We start from the raw sequence: 24,444 nt of genomic DNA on the forward strand, positions 1-24,444 counted from the left end.
AAAGTAAGCTTCCCAGGGGTGGCGATTTTTGTCTGACTTTGTAATTTCAACTCTTTAAATATAACAATAAACTGTTTGCGCCAAATGGGGCCTCCCGTTCTATCGTGGATCAATTGAAACATTTAAAAAATACATTTTCATTTCCTTGTTATTTTATGTATTGCGACCATTAACAGGATAAACGGTATAGAAAATGGATGGATGGATGAATAATACAATTTGGGGAAAATAGCTTTTATTCTACCCCCCCACACACACAAAAAAGTTTTTTTTTTGTTTTTGTACCAGAGTTTCTCCTTTATCAAATTTTGGATGAGGGCAATTTCAATGTACTTGTAGAGATTTAAATTCTTATTGCTCTCTAATGGTGCAAATAAATGCAATATCACTATAAAGTAGCATTTGGTGTCCTTGTCACAAAAACACTCAGTCATCATGAAAATATTGCAGACTAATGAAACGCCAAATTGTTATTATAAGTGACCAAATGTTTGCACACATACAAGTTCTTAAAGTCTCTTAAAATGTGTTTCCTCTGGAAGTATGTGATTTTGGCATGTCCCACACACTGTATAGTATACAGTTTTATTATATTACAATATATTATTATATTATGTATATATACTGTATCGCACTACGCTGCCAAAATTAAATTACTTTCAAATCCATTGCTCCCTCGAACCACTTCATTAAATAGACAGTATTTATAATCCACACCTCCTCTGAGTGTTGATTCCGGTGTAAAACTGGCAGACAGACGAAGTAAAACAACTCATTCATTGGCGTCCAGTAGACTAAGCTGCAGTCCTGCGTGTCTTGTGAGTGTACTTCATCGTGAGGAAATTAGGATTTGTATACTTTCCTTTATTGCTGCAAAGTAAGAAATGAGTGTTGTTAAGTCTTCACATCATTAGGCCGTCAGGATTCTAAAGCAGTTTATTTCATTTCTTTAAAAAGGTGCCACAACTACGCTTACTTTTTCTAAAAATATATATTTTTTTTTTTACACATTCATGGGCAGAATATGTGATTTATAAAATCTGCACAAATATGTTTCAAACCCTAACAATAATAAATCTTACCTAGAAATAGACACCAAATGTCAGTACAAAATAATAAATACATTGAGTAATTCAATATGAGAAGGTCATCCCTAAAGGTATGTTCAGTTGCACTCTGCGCATTTATTATAAACAGCCCCTTTGTCCCAAACTAGTTTAAAACAACTGGATAACGTTAGCGGGGTTGGATTGCGACTCCACGTTTATACGGAACAATTCGGAACCTTAGCAGACAAAAAGCAGCGTCTGTTACAGCAGGCTCTCCATCAGCTGCCCGTGGAGATCCTGAAAGCTCGGCCTCTGTTTGGCATTTCTCCTCCAGCAACTCAGCATCAGCTCATTGTACAATCCATCGGGACAACACGGCGGCTGAGGCAGGTACACCTGGACATATGAAACAATGGTTGGCATTGAAGAATACAAACATATTTCCGATCACTCTGACGTTGCTGCGCAAGTATCGATCGTGAGATCGTGCGAGGTGTTAAAACAGCTCGATGGTGTGACGCTCACCTGTTTGCCCTGGTCCCTGAAAAACTCGCCTGTGTTTCCAATGACCTGCTCGTCAGAGAGGTGGGAGTAAGGCTGCTTCTTGCAAAGCGTCAAGATCTCCCACAAAGTCACCCCGTAGGCCCACACGTCACTGGCCATGGTGAATTTACCCTGCAAATCAGATCAGAAGAAGGACATATGGGGACTGTTAGAGGAAGGAAGTCCCTAATAGAAGTCAGGTAAGGGGTCCATGTCTAGAGCTGGACTGAGCCACTTAGTATTTATTTAGACTGCCCCCCCCCCCCCCAGACCACTTACCAGCAGAATGCTTTCCCAAGACATCCAGCGTATGGGCAGTACAGCTCGGCCCTGGATCCGATAGTAGTCCCCGCGGTACAGGTTGCGACTCATGCCGAAATCCGCGATCTTTACGGTGTAGTTCTTCCCCACCAAACAGTTCCGCGTGGCCAGGTCACGATGGACGAAGTTGAGCGAGGACAAGTACTTCATACCAGAGGCTATCTGCACGGCCATGTCTATCAGTTTGCTGTAGCTAAAGGGCAAAGGTCAGAAAGAGAATTTCCCTGTTGTCTCGACACTTACCAACCACAAGACACCAGGCAGACCTGCGCATGCATCTCATGTCGTCTATACTGCATCCGACATTTTGTGTCAGGGTGCGGACATTTCACAACGTCACTGCAATCCACCGAATAGCGGTCCGAACATGCGGGGTGCATCATTTAAGTACAATTGAATAATCAAGACGAAAGGATGTTGAAGCTACCTGACCGTACGCTTCTCCTCTTTCTCCTGCTGTCCCGCCTCATGTTCCTCATCAAGGTCCTTCAGTCTGAGATGGCAGAGGAACTGGTTGAGGTCTCCGTTCTCCATGTACTCCGTGATCATACACAGAGGGTCCGTGTCCACACATACAGCACGCAGACGCACGATGTTGGGGTCCCTCAGGCGAGACATGATTCGGATCTCCTCCAGGAAATCGTTCCTATGGTGCGCGACGCAGAAATAGAAATTGGGCAAATACATAAAACTTGTTTTGCATTGTCGGAAAATACAAATATTTGCTGACTGTACTTAATTGGATTTTCAGGTAGCTAGACTTATTTACTTTTACATTCGTGGCGAATGCATTGTGTATTATGCCATTTTTAAAAACATCAGATTCTGGCGTTCAAAAATTCTCCCATCGAACCTGAAAAAACAAACATTTTTTGAGGTGTTATCTTTAGCTCATATGATTTATGTTGCTTTGTTTTTCTCATGCGCTGTCTGTCGTCAGTTCATTCTTCTGTATGCTGTCAGAATTCACCCGTCTCCATTGATTTATTTTTTTCTGGTATGAGCACTTAGCTAATTTTCGAAATTGTGAAACTATTTTGTGTGCGGAGGGAGAAGTTTTTTTTCTTACTCTTTGTGCCAACTTTAAACAGGTATTGTATATAACTGACATTCATTTTTACTTTTTACTAAAGTACATTTCAGTCATTGTACTTTAAAAAAAAAGTATTTTTTTTTTTTACTAGTACTGATACCAGGTATCAGTATCGGGGCCATACCGGCCTTATTTCAATGTATCGGGTACTTGCGAATGCTGCTGAGACCAGCCACCGATACTTGAAGCAAAAAAAAAAAACACAAAAAAAACACACTATGGCGGTTTGACATCGGCGAATCATCTTGTGCGATGGCAAATGGACAGCACTTACCTGTATATAGCACTTACCTGTATATAGCACTTACCTGTATATAGCGCTTTAGCTACACTATCACTGTGCCCATTGCGGTCATTGAAATGTTATGTCTATCAAAAGTACGAGTAAAGGTAATGGGTTTCAGCGTCGACGGTCACTTTAGAGTGACTACTCGTACTGGCATCAGAAAAAAAGTGCAATCGAAAATCCCCATTTTTTTACTTCCACTCAAGTAAAGGAGTTCAATCAGTACTTTTACTTTTACCATAGCCTTATTTTGCACAAGTATCTGTACTTCTAATATAGCGCGAGTACTTTTGCCACCTCTGCTTGTATGGAAAAGAATTACAACTACGTAGTTACCTAGTACCTTGATAGTTACCTTGCATTCTTGTTGGCATCTTCTCGCAGTGTTTTAACAGCTACTAGTAGGGACGCTTGGTTAGTAGTCCCTTCTCCAGATGAGTCGTCATCTAAAAAGGACCGCATGCCTTCTGCTTCACACAAGTGGACCTAAAAAAAACTTTTTCCATGTCACGGCATTTCCAGACAACAAGAGGCACAGAGCTACAGTAGATGCACCTCGCCAAACTGGCCCTCTCCCAGTTTCTCTTTGAACGTGAGTTTCTCTCGGGGGAACTCTCTCGTGGCCGGATCTACGCCAGCGAAGATCCTCAGGTCGCCAGCTGCGACGGAGTGGCTGTTGCCGTCCGACTCCTGCAGGCTGATAATGTCGGCCTCTGCGTAGTGGGGGACGCCGTCGGAACCGCCGGCCGCGAGAGTCCTGTAGGAGCCGCTCAGTCCTAATGCGGACGACGCGTGGAAAAAGGATCATCGCAGTACGTGAAAGAAGACCTTGCAATGGCATTCAATGGCTTGCGTGACTAGGGTTGCAAAATTGCAGGAATTTTCAAAAATGGAAACTTTCCATGGGAAATTAGGGGGGGGGGGGGTCGCGGGCACGCTGGAGCCTATCTCAGCTATCTTCGGGCGAGAGGCGGGGTACACCCTGAACCGGTCGCCAGCCAATCGCAGGAACTTAAATATAATTGCGGGAAAAATATGTCATCATAACCCTGGCTAAAACAACAAGCAAATGTTTGATTTACAACCAAAGGTACTGCTGAATATGAAGGCCATTATGACCTGAAAGCGTGCAAGACAAATGCAAAGGCGAGGCGTGAGACGTTTGAGGGTAGATTTTTGAAATTGGCTTTGTTTGATTTGCATGTTGAATGGAACTTTTTGGAATGCAGAGGGGCTCATTTCATTTAATATTTTGAACGGGACTTTGTTGGTATTTTTGCACGGTGAGTGCATTTTCTTAAAGGTTTTAATGCTTGGGTTGGTGGATTAGTCAATTTGAATGCAAAATGTGTTCAATAAAACATTTCAAACTTTTGAAATATGCTTTTTGCTGTATTGTTTGACAGGGATGTCTTATGGCCAAACAAAATATGTAGGCTTGAATGTATGTGACACCTTTTCATTAAATGACCCTCAATCCCGACCGAGTTCAGTCCCACAAATTCATATGAAAAGTTTCCAATTTGGAATATTTCCCAAATTCTTAACGAAATTAACTTGGAGAAACTGTACGATCATTTAGCGGAACATTTTGCAACCCCGTGTGCGACCTCACCCGGGTGTTCGGTGAAATGCGCAAACTCGGGCAGCCTCCGGATGAGGCGGGAAGGCTCCTGGTAGTCGGAGCAAAGGGGGAAGATCCTCTCATAGGTGGAGTTGGTGGTGGAGAGAGAGGAGGACAGAGAGGAGCGGTGGAAGGAAAAGGCCCGAGTCTGAACCGCAAGACGCGCTGTGAGTTCCTCGTCCAGAATTCGCCGTGAGGCCTTTATTATTAACAGAGATACGAGTTACCGCTTCTAGCTATTAGCAATGCGTACTCGGAAAAGAATTGCGCTCAAAGGAATGTTTCGCACCTTTTGCAGCATTTTTTGCCACACCTGCCGCCACAAGATGATGACTATGATGGTCAAGAGGATGGCGATAATGGCCACCAAGCAGCCAATCAGGATCCTCGTGTTGCTGTCATCCACTTTGTGAGTTGGATCGTCCCCTAAATGAGATGGGAAATGAGACTCGGGTCAGTCGCTCACACCTTCATATCCATATTTCAGGTTTACATTGGGATGTGATTGAGGAATCTGCAGGACGGCCAGCAGGGGGCGTTGTCTGCTCACACACAAAATGAGCTAACCAGTTCAAGCAACTTGATGCAATTAGCTTCTCTTGTAGATGCAAATGAAACGTGGCAGACCAAATCGAGATATAGCGCACCGATGCCATTTAAGCAATGAACTCTTGATGTAGAATCGATCAGTGGCTCCCTGCGCTTTGTTAACACACACGACATGTCATCCGGTCAGCGCACGTGTGCAAGTGTCTGTTTGACCTTCTTTTAGGAGTCAGTGAGATAACCAAACTCAACCTGGCAGCGTGTTAGTTGCGTGTCCGTGTTTACGAGGAGTCAAAGATGTGTTGTACACCGCTGAGCCTGACAAGAAAAGATAAGATGCAAAATGAAAAGGGAAAGGGAAACGGAACGGACGGAAACAGCGCACGGAAGCAAGATGACTGGAATGTCTTAGTTCACCTGACCGGAAGGCGATTTCACTGAACAGCATCCAGAGGTCGCTGAAGTGAAAACGGCATTTGATGGCGATGGCAGTCTGGTCCCCGAGGGGCACGGTGACAAAACGGGCACTTTGGCTCACGTGATCGACAGGTGGCCTGAAGGTCACCGGGTCAGAGTCCCAGTTGGCGCCCGAGCGGAAATAACAGGTGGCCTGTCTGAACATCCGGACCCCTCGACTGAACATATTATTGCAGTGAACCTGTGGACCAGACCTCTGCAATCAGTTGTTTTCTTTGAAACTCACTTTCTATATTTTGTCTTCTCACCTTCACGGAGGTGAAGTTTCGCACGTGGTCGAACTCAAAGGTCATTTCCACGTAACCTTTGGGGGAGCTCCTGTTGCTCCAGCCCACGTAGTCGTACCCCGGCCACATGCCGTAGATGTGACTGTCGAGAAAATCGCCCGGACCCCAAGTTCCATCCGTCAGCTGGCCCAGACCCTTTGTCAGTCTCGTCGGGAGATTGCTGAAATGAGTACATCATATACGTGATCTCATGAACGGGAGTACACGTTTATGGAAACGCTTTCTTCTAGGTTTTCATTGGACAACACTTTGTAAAAAAAAAAAAAAAAAAAACGAAACACTTTGCTAAAATGTTGCTACAAGTCAGTGGAACAAGTGTAAATTTACTGTCCCGTCAAAATAACTCAACACACAGCAATTATTGCCTAAATCACTGGCAACAAAAGTGAGTACACCCCTGAGCTGGATTGATAACGGATGGATAAATCCTACATTTCGTGTAAATCTTTTACTTATGAGGTGTATACGGTGTACGCATGTCGCAGCCACCCACTTTTCAGTTGATGCTCCGTCATACACGGAGTCATTGAAGGAGACATCCAGGCCCCGGTAGATCATTTGGTGTCCCTCTGGGATGCTATAAGACATCAGACCATCTGAAAGCAAAACAGCGGCAACCGCTGACAATTTAGCAGTTGCGTTCATCCAAATATTGGCACTTTCAAAATCTCGTGACGAACCGAGCCATTCGCAGCCGTAGAGCTCAACCCTCATACAGACGATCAAAGAGGGGTCAGTCACGGGCATGAAGCGCACATGTCGGGCGACCACGGGAGGCTCCAGATCCTTCAGCACCACGTCGTACGCATTCCTGTTCCCCTCAATCACCTAGCGGAAGGAGAGCCACGGAAGACAGCCGCAAATGAGCGCTGCCTCCGACGCTTTGACTTTCTTTCGCTCTCTCTCGCTCACGCCTGAATCCTGCCCTGCAAATACTGAAATATTCGCATCGGCTACCTTCTTCTCTGACGCGCTCAACTGGCTTTTGACTCCTCTTAGTTTTTGACGTTAATGATTGCAATTCCGATAATCCCTCGCTTATGGTGAAATCTGCAAAGTCGTGAGCACATATTCGAAAGCTGTATGAACCTCCCCAGACTCTCATTGATCTTCCCCAAACTCCTACTAACCTCTTCCATACTCGGCTCACTAGGCCACGCCCCTTCAAGGCACCACCGTACTCTATTTTCACGGCTTTTCTGAAGAGGTGCTCACCTGCCGCCCCTTCCGATCACTCCAGCCCACCCAATTGCTGCCGTCCCGGCTGTACTCGATCCTGTATCGCTGGGCGAATTCGTTACCCATGCCGTCAGCATGGCGCCCTTGAGTGCCCACCAGTGTGATGAAATGGAGCGAGCGTAGGTCCACTTGGAGATATTCTTTAAGGCCGTCGGATTCTGACAAGATGTCAGGGCACCAGGCACCATCGCCGTCGCCGTTGTCAAAATCCAGTCTGCAGATTAGAAAGAAAATGCGCTTGGCTCCACAAATTGAGGAAGAAAAATGCATCAAACTTTCCAGAACATGAAGTAGAGTAATGCAAAAAAATGTAAAGTTCCTCAAATAGTCGTCTCGAATGCAACTGGCACTGCGCCTCAATTCAATGTCCCTTGAAATGAAAGTGGCGTATCCAAGAAATATGTCTTAGTCGCATGCAGCCGTTGTCTTATGCAGGGCGCAGACCTCGAGGCCACAGGCGGAACGCAGCAAACCTGGAAGGGTTCGTACGAAATACAGAAGGACGGTGCACAGTCTGAGGTGGACTTCCTCCAAGAAATCCGGAATCTTCTGTCTTCTGCATGATGATGCGGTGGGGATTTCTTGTTTGAATAGCGTTGCACGGGCTTGTTGTTTGTCGTCATGTACTGTTTAGACTTGAGCCACCCACACACACACACACACACACACACACACATTGCCAGCGTTGTCGTGTGGGAAGTGAACCCCCGCTGCCTTGGTGGACGCACGTCATGGCGAGTGAACCGCTTCACATTCACTGAGTCACCTCCTTCTCCCCTCAAAGAAGCATAACGGGTAATTAATTACCGTCACCGTGACTGATATCACAGTATTGTGTGTTGCGCAATTGCACAAAGTGAAAAGTGGGCACATGGAAGAAGAGTTTGAAACACCTTCCAGAAACATGCGTCACTATATATATATATATATATACACACATTATAGAGCATCCGCGACTAACGGTCTTTGTACTTTGAGTTTTTTCCAGTTTCACAACCTCTATTGAGCCAAGGCAATCATTTACATAAGGAAAATCTAATTGCGCACCACCAAATAAAAATGTTATGACTGTACAATAGGAAAGTTTGGGCGGTGACACGAGCGGGCGCCATATTGCTACTCAGCTTGAAAAGTGCGGTCACTTTAAAGAGTGTCCAGACTTTTTTTTTTTTTTTTTTTCATACAACTTTGCTAAATAAAATTTCCCCCCCCAGCAGGGTTACAACACTGACAAAAAGGCACTTTGGACAACAAGGGGAAAAGCAATGATTTCTTATTATTTAGCTTTAAAGATGCCAATTTCGAGTTGTCTTTGCTTTTCTGCATCACTGAAACATGAAACCCTAATCATTCCATCCTTTTTCATTATTTGCGTTCGTCCATCGTTCGTGCTGTGGAGTGACGCAAGAATTTCAGTATTTAAAGTGACACTGAGTTGAAATAAACAAGAACATGCCTCCCAAATTTTGCAGCAGTCGACTCTGACCACTGACTGGAAGCGGAGATGTCCTCATCCTGAATCTGCCCACCGGTCATACCCAGAGGATAGCGACACGTTTCTACAAACACACAAGGCATCCTTGATACATGAACACATTGGCATACCGTATGGATTTGTGTACAGCTCGTGTATTTCCAAGCGAAGTGTGGAGGTGAGTTGTGGTTTTGAAAGGTGCACGCCGCCACTTTGCGCCAGCCAATCGCCTTCCGGCGGCCCCGCAAGGCCTCGGCGGCGGAACAGAGGCGACACTGTGTAGGTGCCAGTCTCGGGAGGCTCGCTCTTCACTGTTCGTTCCTTTTTCCACAGTGAGACACACGTGTGACTTCGTAATGTTTTTTTTTAAACAACAAAATCAGAACGAGTCAAACGCAACAGCCATGGCTTTCTGTATGTGCGCGACTGCTGGTTCCTACCTGCCAATTAAGGGAAGCTGTCGATGTATTCACTTTCCCACAAAAATATATTTGAGCAGCAGAACAGATACGCCTTTTTGCTGCGAAAATATTCAAAGTGGGGAGAGTGTGTAGCTGTGTGCGCTGCCCGCGACTACGCCTCTAAACCGCTCGTGAAAGGTCTGCCTGTTCCGACCGTATTTGCCGTCTTACGTTGGGCAAACCGCACACGCACACACACCGGTTTGCACTTTAAGCCCACCCACCTGATATTGCTTTCTTTATCCATCTTGCCGTCATATCTTTTCCCCTGAAATACGCGAGTTATTTTAAGCTCATCTACACTGGCTGGGTTGATCACTTAGCGAGCCGGTCACTCTACAACTTCGTTGTCAGCGTCCCGCTCAGCTGGAATTTATGTCACGAAAAGACACACACGCACAGATACATTGCAGCGGAAGACGAAAATCTACCTGGGTTGACTTGACATCGCACCGCGGCAGCCAGCAGGGCAAAGACAACATGGCGTGCGGCCTCTTTACCTTCCATGACCTTTGTCGCTTCCCGTGGAGCTGCGCACCTGCATCGACCCACAAGAAGGCGGAGATGGAAAGTTTTGCGATGCATGCAAACGCAACAATACTAACAGTCAGTCGCGTTCCGGTTGCATGTCTCATTGTGCTGTTGTACACCCTCCAAAATCTGCCTTCATTGGACACACACACACATACATACACACAATCTTCTTCGTAGTCTTTGAGTACGCCTTTAAAACGCCGAAGAGCACAGACTCTTCTGTTATTTGTGAAAACGAGGCTCCTGTCAAACGAAGAATACACTGAAGAGAAACAAAAACGCCACGATGCTGTTCCGGTGCAATGATTGGCCGATTTGCCCTTTGCGAGTGATGTGGTTCCAATCCGGACACCCACCGTGTCTCAATGCAAAGATGCAAGCCGACGTAAACTTTAAGTATCAGCATGGCGGCTGGTTTTAAAAGAATGGTACGCAAAATGTGGATTCGACTTACTGTTGTTTGTCTTTTCTGTTAGGAAGCCATCAGTCTGAGCAAACAGGCCTCTGCATCTTCTCCTCGCTGGACTCTTCTGGACTTTTTGGGAGTGGAAAGGAGAGAGAAAAAGAGAGCGAGGGAGAGGAAACGGAGGCTGGTGGAAAGAAACAGAGAAAATAACACACTTTGGGGTTTTGAGGAGGAGGGTGGGGAGGGGGCCAACCTCCCAGAATTCCACCTGATCCACAAATGCCCCAAATTTGGGTCTGCAGAGGCAGAGAACTGCAAGTGCAACTCATCTAATAACTTGTTCTGCACAAAATAACATGCTAATTGTTGTCCATGAGAGCGTTATTTCCAAAATTCCCAATATGTAAACAATGTGAGTTCTGAAATAAGAAATGGATTTGGAGGAAATTATTGAAAATATTGCCGGGCAGGGTAGTTATCACATTTGCCTTACAGTTCTGAAGTCCAATATGGCCCCCAAAATGCAAGGTTAATTAAAGACTAAATTGTCGATAGGTGCGAACGTGTGCGTGTGTGCGTGTGTGTGCGCGTCTATACGTGGCCTGCGATTGGCCGGGTCCAGGCTGTCGGCCTCTGACCCAAAGTCAGCCGGGATGTGGCCGAGCTGACCTGCGACCGCTCTAGGAAATGGACGGAACTGTTGCTCAGTTGTAAACCTTTAGCGCAATGTCTGGAGTCGAGTGGCGAAGATAGAGTCGCATAAAAAAAACAAACAAAAAAAAAAAAAAGGCATCATGCAAAAGTTCCCAGCTAGAAGTTGCTTCAGTCACTCCGATAATTACAAATAGTAGTTAAACAACCCATCTTGTCGACTGGCAATTGTTGCTTGCTAAAGATGAAAGTCCCAAGAAGAAAGATTTTTTTATTTTTTCCATGTTGCATGCAATTTTGCGACACCAAATTATGTGTTGTATTAATATCATCGTTCTGCTGCTTCGCTCTCAATCTGCGATGGACTGGAAACCACTCCAGGCGGAACCTCGCCTCGTTACCTGCGACCCTAATGAGGACGAGCGTCGAGCGGAAGTTCCTAAAGACTTTTAAGATCATCAAAAATGCTGGAAGATGGAAGACATTTGTGGATTGCTATGATCTCGTATGTTGGCTTAGTCATCGTGTTTTAAACTTCAACCCTTTCTTTGTTATGATTAGAATTGTTTTATTCTTAGCACCATTTTTATGCTCGCTGCTTGGACATGAAAGGAAGCTGCGATCTCCTTATGTTATACCACTGATAAAGAGATTATGTTTGTGCTAATTGGTTTTTTGTAAATGTGTATGAAATTGAAAGTATACAGTACACATGGCAAAAAAGTGGATTTAGCCAAGATAGAAAGCGCAAACAGAAGGACTTGTGTTGATGTTGCTTTACGTTCAGCCTCACGCACATTTACAGTACGCGGCGTACAACTCCCTGGCGAACATGCCGCCGCCCACCCGTGCCGATCGGGCAGAGATTCCCGACATCTCAGATTTGTATTCTTTGCATAATAGCCCATCTAATAAAGTGTTACTCTGAAAACCTTGTCATGCTTAGCATAAAAGTCAAACCCATCCCCATAAATAAATAAAATCCAGTCCATTTTTTCTTTTTTTGCGATAACGCGCTTAAAGTGCAATCGTGAGAGGATGATTAGACTTGGTGTTATCCTCCGAACTGAAACAGAGGGGCAGCTGTTGTGGCTAAACACAAACCTCAGCTGGGTGAGGAGGCGGGCTCTTCTAACTTGAAACGAAAGCGCTAGTAGCCGGCTCCTGGGGGTCCGCCCACTCTCGCTATCAAGTGTCAGCAGCTGCGCCACAGGGAGCTAGCTGCCCGCTGCGGTGGCTCAACGTAGGAGCGGGAATTGGCCGATCTTCACATTTTCCATCCGATCTGCAGTCTTCAGTCTCCCGACTGCATCGGCTTTGAAGGGTTGCGCGGTGGCATCCTGACGAGGGGTCGTCAGGAACGCAATTCGGGATTACCGCCTACACAAACTGCTGTAAAGAACTTTGCACCGGATGTAGCGCTTAACGTTTTGCATTTTGCCAATTTACATTTTCGGGTTATTTATATGCAACTGGCCACTATCATGGCTGCATGTAATCAAACACAGATACGGCCAAACAACAGAACACGAGAGAGGATGCTCAATTCCACAAGTTGACACATTTACGGCGCGTTTGTAAGAGCCCGTTCGTTTTTCAGAACGCTTCGTGTAAACAAACTCAAGTTCGACGGTGTGATTGAGGACTCCAGCAGTAATTGAGCATCGGGGAAAAATGGCCAAGACAAAGAAGATGGAGAGAAGAGGCCATGGGGAAGAACTGAACGACGACTGCTGGCTTGCAGTCGCGCATGCCAAAACCGGAGTGACGCTCGCTCGGCCAGACGAATTGGAAGGCACGGATTTGTTTTTATGCCTCTCCAAAAGGGTTCCTGTGGGGCGCAACAGTAGCCCTACTGCAAAACGGACTTCATCGATAATACTCAACATGGGGGCTATAAAGCAGACACGAAGTTTGATGTTGCCCCTCGTGGATACATTCATATTAAACTCATGCCGCAAAATCAACAAACCAGACTCGTGTAAGTAGACCCAAGCCCAGTGTTGCATGTCAAGAGCAGACAGAACGCTATTCCCCCTTTTCTAACCTTGAAGAAACACGGACAATCATTTCCTCGCCGGATGTGTCGCACGCACTGTATTACACAGTTATAACCACAGTATGGTTGCTATGGCAACAAGCATGGAGCGCAGTGATGTCGCCAAGGCGGGGAGGATAACCTGTTCACCACGAATAAACGCACGTACACTATTGAACATACACACAGAATTCGCGACACAATTTGCACTTTGCCATCAGCGTTGTAAAGCTGGACGACTCGGATGCAGAATCTCAGAATCTCGGCTTTGGTTTTCCGAATTACAGAGAATCATTTTCATCTCTTTTTCAAAATGGTAAGCGCTACAAGCAAAACAATCTATGCAGCCAACATGTCTGAGAATTCCAATAGAGCGTGCCTCAATTAATCATCGGCTGCTCGTTTGATCGTAAAAACGCCACACCACAGAACAATGTCTCCTTTTCCCCTTCAGGAACAAAAAAAAACAAAAAAAAAAACAGCTGGAGCCACTCGGAAAAATCAATTGCCTGTAACCATGACGCCCATCCAAATATAAAGGCATTTGTCCAAATGAAGGCCTCCCCATTAATGAAAGCCTCACCCCAGGTCAAAGGTCAAAGGTTTGGGCGCTCCTTGTCATTCATCGCCGGCCGGCTGTGCAAGTGTGTCCAAACTTTAGGTTGGGATTTTCTTCCACACGTACAGATGTTTTATTCAACTGTCCGGCGGGAAAGTGCAAGATGAGCGTTGAATGTTCAAGCCAAATGTGGATACAATCGTCAACTTAAAAAGATAACGCACAACATTTGTTTTTACATTAGCAGTAGCATTGGCTTTGAACAGTGTCATTCTCGATACCTATATGACATTTATGATGGAACGTGCACGTGTGCGTTACGATTGTTATTTCAAGCCTGGCTTGCCGTCACATTCACGAGCGTAGACATTTCGGGAGCCACTGAAAGCGCGACGTCTTTTCTTGCGCACCAAACGTGAAACATCCCAACTTGACTCTCATCTCGAGCGATTTGTTTTTTGTGATGCACTACCTTGATGATTTCCGCATCGGCACGACGACGCATGAGTGCGATGTCGAGAACGGCGCTTCTACACAGCCATTTCATCCCCTAGGCAGTCCGGCAAGCTCTCGGTATTCAACACGCGGAAGAGTCGAGCGGCACCGTCCCCCTCCCCGAGCCCCCAACTGTCCCGGTCGTCGCTCTCGTCCGTGTTGGATTCGTTCTCCGATCCGATTCCCGATTCCCTGAAGCGGAGCAGCTCCAGAGCTCCCAGGACCTCCTCGCCCGACGGAGCTCCGTCGTCGGGCGTCTGGCCCGTTCCTCGGCCTCGCTCCCGGCCGTCCGGAACTCGCGAGGAGAACCGGAAGCGCTCCAGACGCATCGCGTTGCCGCCGCTTGAAGAGCTGTCGCTGGTCAGGTGCTGCTGGGACAGAGAGGCTACTGGGCCTGTCGGGGGAGACGGGGTGAGCGGTTCGCTGGGCGTGCTGGGGGGTCGTGCACGAAAAGTGATCTCCAGAAGACTGTCCTGGGAGCCCCCTGAGGACACACATCCAAGGACGTTTCTGAGCAAAGAGCAGGACTAAGAATTCAGATCTGTTTGGCAACCGTGCACGGACAGGAGAGACACTTATGTTGATGAAACAAATAGCGGACGTCCGCTAATCGCAGGGGATGGGGAGCGGTCCGGACGGCGAAGAGCAAAGATCCGCGGTTAATCGACTGCCATTATAATTCCATCCATCCATTTGCTTTAGCGCTTATCCTCACTAGGATCATTCTAATTCCATACAAAAACAACAACAACAACAACAAATGAGTGAATAAATGAGGGTCAACTGCCAACAAGTGTTTTGGGGGTTTGGCTCCCCTCGAACAAAAGGAAAAAGAAAAAGAAAACTAATTTGTAAAAAATGGAAAGAAATGTAAACAAATGGACAAAGAAATCTGCAAATTGGTGAATCCGAACGGCGAGTTTGTGGGGGTCCGCTGCACTCGACTGTAAATAATATGATGAGGAAGTAGGCACCAAATACAGTGCTACCTTGAATTCCCCATTTAAATGGACGGAGTTCCAGAATTTTGTATTTTTTTTTTTACAAGGTTTAAAACGAATGTAAACTAGTCAAATATACATTAACGACAAAAATATGGGATTATAATAAAACATAATAAAAGTGCGACATCTAATTATGCCGAAAGCCGCACGCGCGGTAGGGTCTTCATGCGTGGAGGTGTGCCTTTAAGGGGGCGTGGCCTAACGTCTGCTCCATGCTCCTTGCAAATGTTTTCATTTTGTATTTGCGCGTTGGGCTGCTCGTCCTGCTTAATAAAAGACGAGTTGGCGAAAAACCAATGAAAAGTGGTAAGTTGGGACACGGTAGCAGAGGAGCGTCTTCCACTCACTGGATGCTAAATCAAGTCCGCCAGCTTTGAGCTCCAGTTCCTGGATCTGTTTGACCAGCAGGGAAATGTGCTGCAGCAAGTCGGTGTTCTGCTGCAGCAGCTTCTGAACTCTCGTCTGGGCCTCGCTTCGAGCGCACGCCTCCGCAGACAGCTGGCCCCGCAGCGCGTGCACCTGAGCACAGCAAAATCCCCAAAAAGAAAAAGCCAGTCAAATAGTGTAGCGGAGTCTTCCATCAAGTATGAAACATTAAAGAGGCATGAGTCCATCTTTGTTGGAAAGCTTTGGTGAGATGTTTGGAAAATCAAATGAAACTGAATGAACATTCAAATGATGCCCCGAGTACCTGAGCTGACGCCGCCAGCGCCTGCTGCTCCTGCTGCGCTAACTGTTTTTGCAAAAGTTGGACGTGGTGGCCCGAAGCGCCGGGGCCCTCTGCGGCGGAAGCTTTGCCGGCCGGGGAGTTGAGCAGAAGCGAGCCGCCACTGGAGCCCTGCCATGAAGAGGACATCACCAACGGCCGCGATGGAGCTTTTTGATAACAGCTGGAGCTTATCGGATTCTCCGCTCGTACCAAATAAAACGTCTGGTGCGTGTTAATTGTCCGAAAGCATCCATAAATGTCACTTGGTCTAAAATCTGTGCGCCGAAACTCCCCTGTTGTTTGGACGGAAAAACAAGTAGGGACACTAAAATGATCAAGCACAATTTACCGTGTCTACCGTCCCATTAGTTCCGATGTCCTTTTTGTTCCTCTCCATGTCTGATGAAGTGTTGCACTCTATACTCTCCTCTGTTGTGGCTTCAAGGTCGGTCTCCTCTGACAATGCAAAGAGAGAGCAAGCGCATTTAACGGCGTGTTTGTGCTCTGCGCTTGGCAGCGTGCAACTCATCTGCAGTGCGGAGTGCCTGCTAGTGGGCCGAATCCACACGAGCACATGATTTGATCAATGACTCAAACAACTCTCCAGCGCGAAAGTGCAGCTGCAGCACTGCAAGCTAATGAAAACTATCATTTCAAGGTAGTGACATTTTCTCTGTGCTTTTTTTTTTTTTTTTTTTTTTTCTCCCCCCCTCCCCCTTTCAGCTGCTTAAGGCAGCCAGAAAGGCACGTTGTTGTGACAGGCGGGAACGGGACAGAGGGGCTGCTTGCGATTCACCTGCCACTGCTCCGGGCTCCTTCTCCTTCCCGTCTTCATCCTCCCGGTCGTCGTCCGTTTTCTTCTGCAGGGTCAGCTGATGACACACGTCAAACGCCTGACCTACTGTCCGCACAATCCGCATGGCCTGTGACTAGGAAGGGAGACAATAGTGTGTGTCTTTGTGCGCAGGTTGTTTTTCAGGGATGATGGGAAGATGAAGGTGAAATAGGAGAAAGGGTTGCCGTGGGTCGAATATTTGGGAAAGTGAGGTCGAGTGAACAGGAGAAGCTCCAGTATTGTATTGATTCTGCTGCTATAGTGATGAATTGGCTGGCTCAGAATAAAGCAATTACATCCTAAAGTCAAGATTCTATGAAAGGAAGAAGAAAAAAAAAAACGTATGTTAAAGGAGACATATTATGCTATGCTATGCTATGCTGTGCTATATTATTAGTCCTTGTAGTCTGGTGGCCAAAGTCCAGCCATCGTTCGAAAGCGGCTCCGGATCTTCCCCTGGCCTCACTGATCGCGTCACGGGCGGAACAACTCGGGGCGGTGCATTTACCACCGTCACATGACGGTGTGCAGAACGGGCCTGTTCGCAGACAACTATTTTCACACTTGGCGGCTGGACAGGCAATCCAAAAACACGAGCAATTGAATAGTGAATTCGGAAAATGTGTCAGTTAACACACCGGACGTGTGACACGACCCATATAAGGGAGGGTAAGAAACACAAGCAGAACAAACACATTAACAACAGCCTCTTGCTTCACTAGGAACGAGCGGAATACCCGGATTCATCAATTAAGTGTTCCTTGAAAAGTTGTCTTTTTTTTTAATCTCGATTAATCGTAACTTGAAGTAAATGAGGCAAAATGAATTGCACTCCATAAGTGAGGCCCTCATTAGTACTCTGAAGAAAAGGATGGCGTAAGTGTTTGTTTTCTGTTTTGCAGAATTGGTTCTTGATTGGAGACTTTGCTTATTTGTTGCCGCATCGATCCTGCAGCAGAATTGTCAAATAAAGCAGCTGGGCCTTCCGAGACCTGAAGCCAAAATCATTTTCTCATATCAGCAGCCCCGACAAGAAATCGCCGAGCATTTTCCGTCATTTCAAAAGTCATTTCTCGTCCAACGAGGATGATTAATATTGAGTCTCAGCTAAGTCGCCGTCTGTCTCGTCTCCACGGTGACGGGATCGCGGAGGAATTATCTTTGTCTCGGAGGAAAATGTCCTCTCTACGTAACAGGCAGATATGGCGAGAAGGATCGACATTTTCTTTTACAGATGAAAAGAACCGTGGAAATTGTTTCCCGTCCACGTGGAACGACAGCTACGGGGCCACGGGTGACGGAATCGGGACGATTTACTTTCATTCAACTCACCTTCCTCTTGGACTTGAAGACATTGCAGCGGAAGCTATCGCCGTCTCCATCCCGTGCTATGTAACTGAAGATCTTTAGGTCTTGCGCGTCATGTGAGACATAAAAAATCCTGGCGGCGGCAGAACACATTGCGGGTTTTCAACACGCTCGGAGGTGAACTAACAAGTCGACGCTTTCGATTGGGCGCCCTTGTTTTTTCTGGAGTTTGCTTCACACCTGAATATGGGATCCTGCGTCACCATGATCGTGTTCTCGTCCCGTGTCCGGCCTTTTTGCTGCCGGCACAAATCAAAGCGAGACATTGATTTAGCATTGGATTATTCGCGATAATAAAACCATACTTTACGGGACTCACCTTCTTTTTTCTCAAGATCACTTTGACAAAGTCCGTGGAAACAACAATGTCGACCTTCTTTTTCTTGATGTTCTTTAGCTTGAATTCGTACTGCGAAGCAGAAAACAACGGCGTTAGCAATTCAAGGTCACCGAATCCAATTGGAAGAGCTTGAAGAAACCCGCTGGTGGAGCGAGTGATGAATGCGGCACAGCACTCCCAGATGATATATCGGGAAAGAGAGACGGGATCGGTTTTTTGGATTATCGTCCTCTCAGAGGAAATCTCAGATTGAGTAAACACGTCGGCGCTTTCAGTTTCTGCTTCTGGACGCGGTTTAAGACTTCAAATTGAGACTTGGCGGTGGGAGCTTGAGATGTTTTGGCACACTTTCATCGCGCTTCCTCTACAGACATCTGTAAGCACGATACGCTTGCCCAGGACTCGGCAATTGACATCGGAGCGGCGTCGCGAATGTTTTGATGCCCCCCGACTGCAGTCCAGTGCCACTTGGAGACCCTTCACGGCTGTCAAATGCTCCAACACGTTGTACAGTCTAAAAAGGGGAGCGGTTCTTGACAAACACCAAACTCCTAGAGCAGGCGTTCGCGCAAACCCAGAGAAAGTCTACCCGGCAAAAGCTGGATTCGACCGACGCTCGCTCAAAGGCTTGAAAATGCAAATGATTCTGCTCAAGAATCTGAAGTCGGTACAGGAACTTTTTTTTCCACGGATGGCGTAAATTGCACGGTGTGTTGGAGCAGACCGACAGCCATGAAGCTTCTCAGAAAAACTTTGCAACGCTGCTCCGATATCAATTGGTGCGCCACGGGCGAGGGAATTCTATCGTTCCCAAAACTGCAAAGCCTAAACTGTCCAATGCCGATGGCCTCACATTTGTCCAAATGATTCCTGAGACGAAACAGAAAAAGGAATTGGAGCGTGACTTTTGGGACAACTTGTGGATTTGCGTTCTTTGTTTGTGCCTGCCTGGGGAACTGAGGGCGGACAATTTGGACTAATCTCGGATTGAAACGATTTTTAAAAGGAGATACGATTTCCCGCCCGTGTGCCGATAAAGCATCGGCATCCCGGATGAGGATGAAGTCGTCACTGCGCGTCATTGAGGACGCGGCTGCCGAGCTCAGCGACTAAGTGAGCGGGATGTTAGATTAGATCTCAGAGCCGACCGACGGCTCGTAAATCCTTTCGTCCGAGAAGTAATCGCTCTGCGGTCACCGGGAGCCCGGACAGATGTTGCTTCTTCAAACCTCAGGCAGCGAGTCAGAATCTAATAGCTCCTGACAGATCGCTCAATGCGCAGGCACTACAATTCTGTGCAAGTGCAGAGAGGATGAAGGGGGGGCAAAGCGGGGCAAGGGTCCTCTCGGCACTGTGAACAAGGCGCGGCATCGAACTCAACGCACTCCATCGACCGCCGAATGATGTGTTCCCTTTGCGATCGCAGTAGGTCAAGGGTGCCAACTATTCCTTACTCTGATTCTTCTCATCGCGGCGACTATTTCCACGCGGCTGCCAGGACGAGCCACTTCCGAGCTGCCGATGTACTGTCCAAAAAGGAAAATCGTGTCAGAGAAAGGCACCGCCACTTGTTACTCTTCTGCCATACCGCATCCGCAACATTGGTGGACAGAAGATAGTTGGGACAGAAGAAAGTAAGGGATGAAATGAAATAGGGATCAAATCAGGGAAAATAGGCGTGCACAAGGACAATAAACAAAAGATATAAGAATAAAACAAAATGAAACACCTCACTGACACATTTGGCGCTACAAGGTCCGATAACGACAAGCGGGTGGTCTTCACCTTTGCCTGGAAGCAGACTCCATGCTGGAACACCTCCTCGTTATGCATGGGGACCCTCAGATCCAGGCAGTCGTCCACCAAATTATACTTGGTCACTCCTGGCATCGCTCATTTGGCCTCAGACGAGCGTCACTCTGCGCAGCGTCGCTGCCTGGAGGTCATCCGGGTCGACCGGAGCTGATCGGTGATCGATGCGCGCATTAGCCCCGCCCCCACGCGCCCCATCCCCCCCCCCACCCGAGCCCGCCCCGACGCACGACGGAGGATTTACGCGCGGCTGTCGCTCTGCAGATTGCGGTTTCCTCCAAGCTCAGCCGCATCGAGTGCCGAGAGCGCCGCGAGTGCTTCTCGTCCGTCGAGCCGGGAGGAGAAAAAGAGCAAACGCGCCAAATTCCAGCGGGAGCGGATTGCCGTCGCTTTGAGTGACATCTAGCGGCCACGCTGGGAACGACACGCCGACAACGCACTCGGACGCACTTTCGCGATCCCCATCAATATTCAAAGGAATATTTCTGAACAAAAATGAATACAGGTTAAAAAAAAAAGAAGCTTCTGCACATTCGTCAAGGAACGCACCGATTACATTCATCGGTGACCGACAAAAGCCAGAGGACGACATGACTTGGAATCCACATTCAAAATACAAAAGAAATAAATGATGGCAGACGTCATTCAAACATTTAGGAAATGAAATGGAAGTCAAAAAATAGACGCCGCCATTGTAGAATCATGTGATTTCCTCCAGCCAATCGGCAAAGAAAGGTCATGGCAAGAATTCAAAGGTTATAGTCACTTATAGTCCACTGATGATAGAATTATTATCAATATATTTGGAGAATGATAGGATACGTTGCTATATTTAAGAAAGATTAAAATGCAAACAAAGTATTTCAATGAGGGAAGAACTGACAAAGAAGAAAACGCTGAAACTCGAGCAAAACATTTTACACGCTGATCATGAAACAACTGCAGTGCACGATCTAATCAGATCCCGGACAAACGATCTTTCGCCAAACTTCTCCTTATTTCGTGAAGAAAACACTTTGATGATGACACGCGAGTATTCGTTGCAAACTGACAAATCTGCGTCCAGGGTTCATAAGAATAGCGATGAAGTCATTTTCGGACCGAGATGTGGCCTCCATAATAACAATTGGCCACATCAATCGTTCTGTTCCGTGTCACGCGCTTTCTGACCAGCAGATGGCAGCAGAGCTCTATGGGCTTTAACAGGCAAAGTGACGCGAGCTCCTCGCGCTGTTTGCTTCTTCAGCAGCCGTGTCATGCAAGCCCTCTTTTTAAACATTTTTATTTTTTTATTTTTGTGGACGGTGCTACCATGAAGGTCAAAAAGAGCAGCAGGCCCGGTCACCTCCCTGGGGAACAAAGTGTTCTGGAGATGCTCCTTTGCGAGCGCACCAACGCTCTCTCGGCTTCCCATGTGAATGACTCATATGGAGAACCATCTTTTGGGTGCATGAAGTTCCGAGCAAGTAGAACACGCTGTCTTCCACAAGGCTGAATGACCGAATAGGTGTTCGTCGCTTTTCTGCTTTATTAGCGACGCTGCTCTCCCCCGTCGACGTGTGAGGGTCTCCGTGCACTTGACATCTATGTCACCTGTTATTTCCACGCTGTTCGGTCCGGATCTCCTTATGAATCTGTCCACCGATACGCGTCATGTGGTCTATAGTGCAGTGGAGATCCTAGGTTTCAGAAGTGGGAGGCCTACATTTTATGCATGATGTGCACGTGTTTAGTTACATCTGTCTCAAAAGCCTCGACGGTCCATTTGTTGAAAAACAAAAAACAAACAAAAAAACCCTCTTAGAGACAAGCGTGTTTATCTCGGAGGTGCACTTTTGACACTCTAAGTGCAGCACGCGTACGTCACGAGGCGTTTAGTCCGCTCGTCCGCAAGTTTACTCAGCGCTGCCGGGATCCAAATCAAACAAAGTGACGTTCAATTAAGCTCGACCGTGGAAAGTCTCCTGGATACGCGTCGCCCTCCAAACTTGGTCAGCAAATGCATTCAAGGGGAGTTCGCAGTTCTCAAGCTGCTCGCAAGATCGGAATGGAGCCTGGACTTGACCAACCCGAAGCCACGTGCGCCAGCTGCGCACAGCTGCGCCAGCTGCGCCAGCTGCGCACGTGATCGAACGAGATTTTGCTGGCTTTCATTGTACGAATCAATTCATTCAATACATAATTAGTCGTTTCGTCGTTGATTTATTTGTCTATTTCTTTATCTCTCGATCTACGGAAGCCATTGGAGAACACATTCTCGTTGGCAAAACTTGATATAGTTCCATATTTTCATCATGAAAAAAAAAAATGCTGCATAGTACAAATGCTTTGAGTTCCCTCCACCTCTAAAAGGCAAATCATTTCAGCACCTTTTGTTTTGTTGGCGTGTGTCTCAGAATTCCTTCGTTTCCACTGTTGTTGCCATCCGCACGAGGATATGTTCTCGTAATTTCAGCAAAGCTCCTCAAACCCAACGTAACCGGGCTTGACAACACACACGCACACGCACGCGCACGCGCACACGCACCGGAGAGGATGACCCAGGTCGGGTCACGGGAAATGTCAACATGCATATTTTGGGAGCTTTTTAAGCGACTTCTTTTTGTTCATAATTGCTCAATGCGGCAACTGCGACGCGATCGACCGTAACACGTGATCTTTGATGCTATTAGCTGGATTTTTGGGAGGAATGATTAGTATAAATCAGGGAAGAATGTAAAGTCAGATGACTAATGTTGCACCAAGCTGTCTTTTTAAGATTCACTCAGCTACTCCGGGTCACAGCAGTCACGGGAAATCCAAAATCACAACTTTCAGAGTTTGTGGAGGCAGTTTCATGGCTGACCCTCCATCACGGGCGAGGACAATTTGTCAAAGGAATATTTTTCCATCTTTTGCATATCACTTACTGGACTAGACTCTAATGATCTACAATTCATTTTTTTCCCCCCCTGAGCGAAAGTGGAGGAAAGCGCTTCACATTGCGTTTCCCGTACGTCCATAGTGAAATGAAATGAGAAGAAGGTGAGGGTTTTGTGAGCTTGGAAAGCGAACGGGGGCCAGTTGTGGGAGCCGCAAGGCCGTGTTTCCTTGGTAACCTGCCGCTAGCCGTCTTTGTTTTCACACCGCGCTCATGCACTCAAGCGCTTTTTACTAATGCTATCAATGGAAAGGGAGTTTTTTCAAATGAGGATGGCGAGGCGCGAGTCCACATGGAGCAGATGCCGAGGTCGGGCTCCATCGCCTGTGGGGAAAGGTCACGTCGCCTGGACCCCCTTTGACGCTTCCGCAATATGAAACGAGACAGCTCGTGTGTTCATGCCCAAGGAGTTTACTATTTAAGCAATTGTCCTTGACTAGCAAAGTACAAATACTTTTTATTCTACGGTACATTTTTCAGATATCTGTAACTTACTTGAGTATTTCTTTTTTTTTTTTGGACGACATTTTACATTGGAAAAGACAAATATGTTCTAGTCCTTTATCAAAAGAAGTTAGTTAGTGTTTGTTGAAGTTGGCTGACGATGACGCGACGTAAAAAAAGAGCTCGTTAGAGAAAGGTCAAGTCAAGCGCCGCGCTTGAGACCTCGATTGACTGACTGAATGAGATTTGGGGGCATTTTATGGCGGGAAAAAAATCCAGGGACACGGAGGAACGCGAACTCGAGAAACATTAACAGCGATGATGCGACAGATTCGGAGAAGGACGATGTTGCCCATCCGTGGCCGCGTTTAAGAGAATGACTTGATGTTGTCGGCTCCAAGAATGAGCCGTGTCATCGGAAAAAACACACACAAGTAAGGTGTATTTTTTTTTTTTACTAATAGCCACTTAATCCTTTTTTTTGTGAGTCAGTACAAACTGTTAGCAAAGTTCAGGAATGAAATCATTACTCTGACTAGGGCATTTTTTTTTTTTGGTCACGATCCGTACTTCTACCCAAATACTTTTAAAAGTAAGTACTTTTTGCCACCTCTGACGATTGCCTTCTCGGCGCCAAATGTTGTTTTAGGAATACCGCACGCCTTGTAGTTACGAGATACATCGAGCACATGCTAGGGAAAGAATATTCAGTCGTCAACCTGAAAATAACCTCATTCATATCATGCAATTAGCGTCGGTGTCTTTGGATTCGGTGTCACTACGGAGAGAATTAGCGAGGCGTGTCGCAGGCGAGCTCGTCTTCTTCCTTGGAAGCCCCTCACCGCCTGAGTCAGCGCCGCTTTGTCGGTAAGCCTCCTTCCTCGCGCGGTAGCTGCGCTTCTCCGCTTGCCTCCCACGCGCACTCCGAC

At 46.8% G+C, this 24,444-nt stretch overlaps 2 protein-coding genes across 6 annotated transcripts; both read right to left on the reverse strand.

The window, feature by feature from the left end:
* Positions 1 to 920: 920 nt before the first annotated feature.
* LOC133489330 (discoidin domain-containing receptor 2-like) lies at positions 921 to 12,433 on the reverse strand. 3 transcript variants are annotated; one of them, XM_061798318.1, is made up of 17 exons: positions 10,389 to 12,433; positions 9,832 to 9,938; positions 8,922 to 9,024; positions 7,442 to 7,679; positions 6,907 to 7,054; positions 6,720 to 6,822; positions 6,188 to 6,386; positions 5,880 to 6,120; positions 5,715 to 5,780; positions 5,206 to 5,342; positions 4,908 to 5,115; positions 3,848 to 4,068; positions 3,648 to 3,778; positions 2,341 to 2,559; positions 1,872 to 2,106; positions 1,575 to 1,724; positions 921 to 1,445 (listed from the first exon to the last, which is right to left on the reverse strand). In XM_061798318.1, the coding sequence occupies exons 2-17, from the start codon at positions 9,905 to 9,907 to the stop codon at positions 1,311 to 1,313; spliced, it is 2,610 nt and encodes an 869-aa protein (XP_061654302.1). In that variant the 5' UTR covers positions 9,908 to 9,938; positions 10,389 to 12,433; the 3' UTR covers positions 921 to 1,310. The 3 variants fall into 3 exon arrangements, with proteins under 3 accessions (XP_061654302.1, XP_061654300.1, XP_061654301.1); XM_061798316.1 differs by having other exon boundaries at positions 5,715 to 6,120; XM_061798317.1 differs by lacking the exons at positions 8,922 to 9,024; positions 9,832 to 9,938; positions 10,389 to 12,433 and adding an exon at positions 7,939 to 8,247 and having other exon boundaries at positions 5,715 to 6,120.
* Positions 12,434 to 12,630: 197 nt separating this feature from the next.
* Positions 12,631 to 20,345, reverse strand: LOC133489416 (carboxyl-terminal PDZ ligand of neuronal nitric oxide synthase protein-like). 3 transcript variants are annotated; one of them, XM_061798451.1, is made up of 10 exons: positions 20,125 to 20,345; positions 19,794 to 19,865; positions 18,319 to 18,408; positions 18,180 to 18,238; positions 17,964 to 18,072; positions 16,593 to 16,725; positions 16,146 to 16,252; positions 15,779 to 15,925; positions 15,435 to 15,606; positions 12,631 to 14,567 (listed from the first exon to the last, which is right to left on the reverse strand). In XM_061798451.1, exons 1-10 carry the CDS (start codon positions 20,227 to 20,229, stop codon positions 14,119 to 14,121), a joined length of 1,443 nt encoding a protein of 480 aa, XP_061654435.1. In that variant the 5' UTR covers positions 20,230 to 20,345; the 3' UTR covers positions 12,631 to 14,118. The 3 variants fall into 3 exon arrangements, with proteins under 3 accessions (XP_061654435.1, XP_061654437.1, XP_061654436.1); XM_061798453.1 differs by having other exon boundaries at positions 19,794 to 19,854; positions 20,125 to 20,294; XM_061798452.1 differs by lacking the exon at positions 19,794 to 19,865.
* Positions 20,346 to 24,444: the final 4,099 nt, after the last annotated feature.

Source organism: Phyllopteryx taeniolatus, chromosome 14, assembly GCF_024500385.1.
Source record: "Phyllopteryx taeniolatus isolate TA_2022b chromosome 14, UOR_Ptae_1.2, whole genome shotgun sequence".
Taxonomy (NCBI): Eukaryota; Metazoa; Chordata; class Actinopteri; order Syngnathiformes; family Syngnathidae; genus Phyllopteryx; species Phyllopteryx taeniolatus.

Coding starts and splice junctions, on each gene's coding strand:
- LOC133489330 (XM_061798316.1), bottom strand. CDS start 9,907: ATGGAAGGTAAAGAGGCCGCACGCCATGTTGTCTTTGCCCTGCTGGCT. Junction 5,116..5,205: donor GGCAAAAAATGCTGCAAAAG/GTGCGAAACATT, acceptor TTAATAATAAAG/GCCTCACGGCGAATTCTGGA. Junction 2,560..3,647: donor GATGCCAACAAGAATGCAAG/GTAACTATCAAG, acceptor CGCGCACCATAG/GAACGATTTCCTGGAGGAGA.
- LOC133489416 (XM_061798451.1), bottom strand. CDS start 20,229: ATGCCAGGAGTGACCAAGTATAATTTGGTGGACGACTGCCTGGATCTG. Junction 15,926..16,145: donor CTAATGGGACGGTAGACACG/GTAAATTGTGCT, acceptor TCTTCATGGCAG/GGCTCCAGTGGCGGCTCGCT. Junction 15,607..15,778: donor CGCTGGCGGCGTCAGCTCAG/GTACTCGGGGCA, acceptor TGCTGTGCTCAG/GTGCACGCGCTGCGGGGCCA.